The sequence below is a fragment of the Zychaea mexicana genome, assembly GCF_025766255.1.
Source record: "Zychaea mexicana strain RSA 1403 chromosome Unknown BDB00scaffold_178, whole genome shotgun sequence".
NCBI classification, from domain to species: domain Eukaryota; kingdom Fungi; phylum Mucoromycota; class Mucoromycetes; order Mucorales; family Lichtheimiaceae; genus Zychaea; species Zychaea mexicana.
The window spans coordinates 14,898-20,660 of NW_026516841.1; the positions used below are offsets into that span (position 1 = coordinate 14,898).

General features: G+C 42.0%; 1 protein-coding gene across 1 annotated transcript; it reads left to right on the top strand.

Annotated features, from left to right (window-relative positions):
* Positions 1 to 4,786: 4,786 nt before the first annotated feature.
* BDB00DRAFT_793335 (uncharacterized protein) lies at positions 4,787 to 5,389 on the top strand (the record flags this gene model as incomplete). The annotated part of the gene is made up of 4 exons (XM_053121200.1): positions 4,787 to 4,830; positions 4,861 to 4,902; positions 4,935 to 5,063; positions 5,245 to 5,389. The coding sequence occupies 4 exons, from the start codon at positions 4,787 to 4,789 to the stop codon at positions 5,387 to 5,389; spliced, it is 360 nt and encodes a 119-aa protein (XP_052972830.1).
* Positions 5,390 to 5,763: the final 374 nt, after the last annotated feature.

Consider the following 5,763-nt stretch of genomic DNA (forward strand, 5'->3'; position numbering starts at 1 on the left):
TGGTTGGTCCTGAGTTAGTCTCGATTGTGATCCATGTATGAGAGATTATCGATATGGTGCTGGTTATGTAATATTTGATTCATCCGTGTGTGTGGTATTCTCTCTATGCTTATGTTATTCACATTGTAAACTCTGGTTGTTGCAATCGAGACTACCTGAGAACTGAACCCTACAGAATACATTTATTGCTGCAGTGACGATCCACAGACGCTAACCTGATTATATATTGATGTTATTCTAATGATCTCTCCAACTTTTCAAAGATATCGCACTCATAGTAAAAACAGCCTGCTACAGATAGAATACAGTATTGCTATTGGAGTAGTTTCTTGTGTTACATGTCTGCATAATTTTGAAGAGGTTTTAGGCATTCACCAAAGCTTTCTTTTTGGCAAGATGGGGCTACTAAGGGTAAGATTTCCGTATCAGCAAGGCTCAATTCTCGCTGTCATGCTTTTTGCTGTGAGATGCTATGAACAATGTCAAATAGAGGATTAGTTCAGCTGTACGATGGGCGAGACATCTACGTCGTGCTATTGTGATGTTACATAAAACGTAGCATATTAGCGCATAATACACTTTTTTCCTATAGTGTGCAGCAAAGCAACTCCTCGTTTATGTTACTTTCTTATAGTCCATCCTTCTTGTCTCGACCTCCTTGTCTTGCATACATCTCTTGCTTCTCATCCTTCGACATGATCGTGTCTTATCTGGCAACGTGGACTGCCGAACTAGTATACTACTCTCAGCCCCACACACACTCACTCACGCACAGGCCTTTACTTTACGTTAACGTTTTAGTGCTCGCCAAATGTACACACCGTCAATGCACTTTATGCCTTGGCTATAATAACGGCTGTTTATAAACAAGATTGTGCCGATGCTGCGAGAACAGTTTTGCGAGCATCAAGTTGCCGCATCATCTTGCCGATGAAGGTATACTGAATTTCATCTTGGACCGCCATACCGGCGAGCACGAACTAGCAAGAGCATATTAACAAGGTACGACTTCGTAACCAGCTTGAGCTAATAAGAGCACATGAATTCATCGTTTTCTTTCCACCTTTGTTAATTTGAATACAAAATTTGCATCCATGGATCCCGCATTATCAATGCTCTCTTCTAACTCTCTTTTCTTGCTCTTTTTGTCTGTTCTAAATTAACTTTTATTTGGGTCTTTTTGGCGGATTTTATCTTAGCTGTATTGCAAATGGTCTTTTCTACCGATCGAGAGACAGCTTTATTCTTTTTGTGCTTGCATTCGATGGTGATGCACTGAATCAAGCTCCAGGTTTCCGTCAGGCGGTTCATTATACGTGGCGTAAAGTCCATTCATTATGCTGCGCTTTTTTCTTTCTCTTTCTGATATGTCTCTTTTTTTCTCTCCTTCCTGTTCTTCGGCCATTCACGAACTCAACACCCGTACCTCGCAACAATGCATAAGTCAGCCTCAGCTTTGTGCAGGCTAAAAAAAACCTAGAAAACTGTTGCGAAAAGTTTAGTTTTGCAATTATCGGGGCTTCATATAGGCTTCGTTACTATTAGGTAGCAGACGAGTTATTTTTGCTATGACACCAGGGAGAGAAACCATGCACCAACTTTTTTCTTGCACAAACACTTACAGACCACAGTAGCTCACATGTGAATCGAGTGCAAAGTTATTCAAATGCATCTCATTTGTTTTATTAGCTCAAGCGCTGGGGCACTATAAAAAATTGTGATAAGGAAGGCTCTTACTCATAATGCGACAGGAAGCATGACGTTTCATAGCTGTATATATGTCAGTAAAAGTATGTACATCTACCTATGTACTGTGCTCACATATCAGCTACTGATGTTCGTCTCGATTCAAATGAGCATCTGAGCTCATCACGCTCGATGGGCACGTAAAAGAATGCTTTTCGTACACTGACCAGGGCTGTGGCAAGCTTAATATTTAGATTATCCTGCCATAGAGTGGCTTGCCTGTATTTTTATTTTCTCCAATAAATATACATATTCTGCGGGTGGCGTCGCCAAAAATGTTGCGGTAATAGCACTTGCTGTTAGCTGATTTCATGCGACAATGATGTGTTAGCGGTGTCAAGTCTAATGATCACCGTGACAGTTCTTATCGACTGCGTGCTACGGCACTGCGTTGCGAAACAAAGGGAGGATGAGAGTCATGCGTAGACCTCATCGTCCTTCTTTTTAACAAGGTCTTAGCACCTCGCCTTTTCCCCTTTTCCCTTGCATGACAATAATCTGCAGTCAATAATAATACCTCTTATTATGGTATCAATATATTGCACGAAGGAGCATGCGTACCGTGTAGTTTAGCAACTGTCTGTAAAAATGAACGATGAATAGCAAAGGAATGCAGCCGTACAAGAAACAAATTGAGTAAATACATGAAAAAGACTACCCCCTCGTCCCAAAGCTCGTTTCCGCCGTATTTGATAACACTCTGGGATATTCCGAAACGATTCATGCAGTTGGCCGTTGTGATCTCCGCAACGTGCACTGTGCAAGTGTTTTTTTGTGCAGCATGTGTAACGTACACGTGCTTTGACCTTTGTTGCGCTGGACGCTCTTCCTTCCTTTTCTCACTTTTTACTTTGTTCCCGTTTCTCACTGCCCATCAAACCCCTTTACAAGCATGAAAGTTGTCGCAAAAACACCCACCAACAACAAGCACAGCGTCACGACCAAGGTGAAAACGGACGACAGCGGACGCGTGAGTAAGGTGACTGTTATTGTAAAACGTCACCGACACCCTCGCAACGACGGAAATAACAGTAGCGATACCGCTGAAAGTGAACAGCAGCAAGTGCAGCCCCAACAGCCACGCCAAAAGCCACTTATTCCGAGATCTGGCGTCAAGTCGACCGTGCGCTAGACGCCTACGAGGAAGAACGAGGCCGCCTGCTCGCAGCCAACGTTGAAGAAAACTCTGCTTCTTTCAACCTGGATGCGGAAATGGCAGGCCTCGCCGCGTTGCTCTAATTACTTTGTCTTTCCTCCCCTTCTGTATCCCCACCCCTCACATGTATAAAGCCCCAAATTTTCATTTCTGTTTATATAAATATATTCTTAAAGTAAACACTGAGTTGCAGAAACAAAAGGACGCTTTAGTTCATATTCTGCGCGTTTTTTCATGTCTGTGAGTAAAGTTAAGAAAGGTTTACCACTGGCTTCTTTAACTGTGGCAATAAAAGTTGTGGTTGTCATTACCGACTGTGGAATCTGTCAAAGTTACATCCCATTTGGAACAACAATTCGACGGTGGAGATCTCTCAGTTGACGATGCCCCTGTTGGGGCCGACACACAATTGCAACCAAACAATCTCTTTCACCCAGGCATTGGCGTTTTGGTCGCTGGCTGGGTTTTCGCAAGGAGTTCTGTGATTGATATTTTTCCCCGTCGGTACAGGATAAGCAGAACAGGTGAATAGGAATATTTTTGACTGCTGCGATAGCCTTGCATGATATAGTGTGGACGTTGTGTAACCGTATTGTCAAATAGAAGAAAGCATCGCGTTGCAAGGCGCAGGAACCAGGGCACATAGTATGTTGGGCGCCAGGTGTTTATAAAGCTGTTAGTGCTGCTGATGGGATGGCTCCGGTCCCTGTAATGACAACCTTCCACTTAGTCATCGTCCTTTATCTTCTTATGTTAAGCGATAGACCTATCACAATAGACTTGGGATTTCGTGACAAACCTATACCCACGTTAAAAAAGGAGTGTCTTCCTGGCCTAATATTATGAACACATATGCAGCATACTTTTATGCCCTGATTGCGATTCGCTGGTAGAAAAACACAACAGCTGTGGTATTGAATGGCTCCCATAGATGCTATGCATATGTGGACATCGAGCGGTCGTTTTTCGTATTGACTAGAATTTCAGCAATAAAACTGTCCACTTTCATTAACGAAGTTCAACAATCCGATAAATAGAGTTGACTAGATCCACGTACTGTATATGGAAGTGACTGAGAATATGCACCAGATACAACTGGATGCTATCATATTCAAGTATCTTGTATCAGATGATCTGCATTCGCTCCATGCAAAGGTGTGTTACGGGCAGAATGAACGAACATATTACAGTTATCCGTATATCTATAAACTCTGTGTAATAAGGTCGTTCTTTTAAGTGGATTGAGCCACCAAGGGGCCACGGACAGTGTAACTTTCAAAAGCAGTAATGCCTGTCCACGTATGCAATTTTACTAACAAGGAATATATGTGGTCAGATTCGTTTGAAAAATTCAAGTCACCGAAAAAGAGAATAGGTTTAAATGATGGGGGGAGGGGTCCGGCTCCGAAAGACTTTCCGTGTCATTACACAGCATGAATTGCTGTTTTAACTAACTTTAGACTGCCGATTCAAGGACGTCGAGATTTACAAAGAGTATCTTGTGATGGCAGAGATGCGGTACCGTTGTTTCCTCATATTTGTCGAGCTTGGTCGGGCGTCAATGCAAAGATGCGCTCAGATATGCGGTTCCAATAGATGTTGCATACATGTTGCATGCGAGTGCACTCAATCCGTACCGTTTTCAAGATGACAATGCTCGTATCAATGCTAGTCTACCCTTATTTTCTCTTTTTTTTTTATGCCATGGTAAAGAGCATGCTGTTTGAATCCCGAGAAGAGTAACTGCAAATGCTAATTAATCCTTCCATTTCTCTTATGCCGCGGCATCTTCGGCTATGATATAGATTTTTGCAGAATACTAACGAGATGCAAAGGAAGCCAAGAGAAACTGGAGAAAGTACTACTTGGGATGTGTCTTATATCATGAGTAATACGACGCTTGTACTCAGTGTTACAGGCTACACAATGTAAAATACCTCTTATTTATCGTGCTCTAGAGCTTCTTTACATATGGCTGGCCGTCTTTTTAACACATCAAGGTATATCTCTTTTATCTCCTACTATATCGTAGAGCGAGCAATACATTGGCTGGCGATTGGACCGCAGTTGCTCCTTTTATACCCTGGATGTCAGTTGGAGCTTACCATCGATCGTGCCGCTCTGGACCAACTAGCCAAGACACATTTATCATTAGCGAATAGTAAAAAAAGGTGGCGAAAACGTTGTTGCACAAGGGATCATGTAAGCCAGATACTTTCATTACAATGCTACGCCGAGACTCATCAAGAAATATACTATTTCAATCTTCCTCCGCTTTTCTGACGCTTCACTGTATTTCTCTATAATGCAGCCAAAAACAAATTATTATAATGACTGATTAGTCTCGATGAAGAAAGAAAACCCAAGTCTGAGCAAGTTCACGGAAAAGAGCGACTTATGTTATGTAATTTGGCAGTTGATTTTGATACGATCGATGATTTTAATTCTTTGGGAACGTGCTACTTTGGAAAAGGCAAAAACGCTTGATAAAGAACACCAGAATTTTCTTCAAAGTTCATATCATCATCAACGCTTTAGTCTCGGTCGCAGTATATCGGTTTTGTTGTTGTGTGACGCCAATAAAGGTATACTTCTAATGGCTCTTTTATGTTCATATAAACTGATCAATGTCATCAAAAGCACATATCCGTATAATCCCACACCGTTTCGTATAGATCTTCTAAAAGCTGCGGGGCGTGTTGAAAATTTGTCAATTAAGCACTGAAAGTCCTTTGCACGAACGAGGAGCTTGCCGTGTCTTTTTGCAACTGCTCCAAGGTAATCCCACAATTCCGCTTTTACAACTATCGAAATCAGTAAGTGATTTGTTTTGCTTAGTTCAGGTTAAAGACCAAGATGAT